The sequence below is a fragment of the Mesitornis unicolor genome, unplaced genomic scaffold (genome assembly GCF_000695765.1).
Source record: "Mesitornis unicolor isolate BGI_N332 unplaced genomic scaffold, ASM69576v1 scaffold36569, whole genome shotgun sequence".
In the NCBI taxonomy this organism is placed as follows: domain Eukaryota; kingdom Metazoa; phylum Chordata; class Aves; order Mesitornithiformes; family Mesitornithidae; genus Mesitornis; species Mesitornis unicolor.
Genome location: NW_010205849.1, coordinates 3,426 through 4,051, shown reverse-complemented (window position 1 = coordinate 4,051; position 626 = coordinate 3,426). Strand labels below are relative to the sequence as shown.

At 61.3% G+C, this 626-nt stretch overlaps 1 protein-coding gene across 1 annotated transcript in view; it reads left to right on the top strand.

Annotated features, from left to right (window-relative positions):
* NR2F6 (nuclear receptor subfamily 2, group F, member 6) overlaps positions 1-626 on the top strand; it is a gene marked incomplete at its 5' end in the record, with an annotated part of 2,554 nt that overhangs the window by 1,659 nt on the left and 269 nt on the right. Inside the window, 1 exon segment of the mRNA XM_010191561.1 lies at positions 1-143. This exon segment is cut by the window's left edge and continues 16 nt beyond it. Within this exon segment, the coding sequence (XP_010189863.1) occupies positions 1-143 (143 nt within the window).

The following is a 626-nucleotide window of genomic DNA, read 5'->3' as shown; positions in this document are numbered from 1 at the left end:
CGCCTCCCCCATGTCGGCCGACCGCGTCGTCTCCTTCATGGACCAGATCCGCATCTTCCAGGACCAGGTGGAGAAGCTCAACCGGCTGCAGGTGGACTCGGCCGAGTACAGCTGCCTCAAAGCCATCGCGCTCTTCACACCAGGTACGTTTGGGCTTTGTCCCCAGTTCCATCCCATGGGGCCTCTGCCCCCCATTTCACAGGGATTTGGGGTTTGGAGAGCATCATGTGGGTTTTGGGGTGGTGGCAGAGGGTCTTTGTGCCCCGGTGCATCTGCATCGTGATTTGGAGCATCTCGGCTCATGCGCCTGGGCTGAGCTTCCCTGGGGCGATGGGAGCACAAATACCCCCAGCGGTGATGGGGGCACAAATGGGAGCACAAATACCCCCAGGACACTGTTGGAGGGTCTTGGGGAGGCCCTTCCCTTGGTCCATCCATGCTCATCTCACGCTGCAGAGGTGCCTGCTCCTTCCTGGGGTTCACCAGAGTGGTCCAAGCCATGGTGCTGCATACCCAATTGGGAGAGGAGAGCAGCCAGGCAGGGGCAGGGGGGTCTCACGAGGGATGTTGGGGGCCTCACTGGGGTTACTGGGGGTCTCCAACCACTGACCCCTGTCCATCCCATC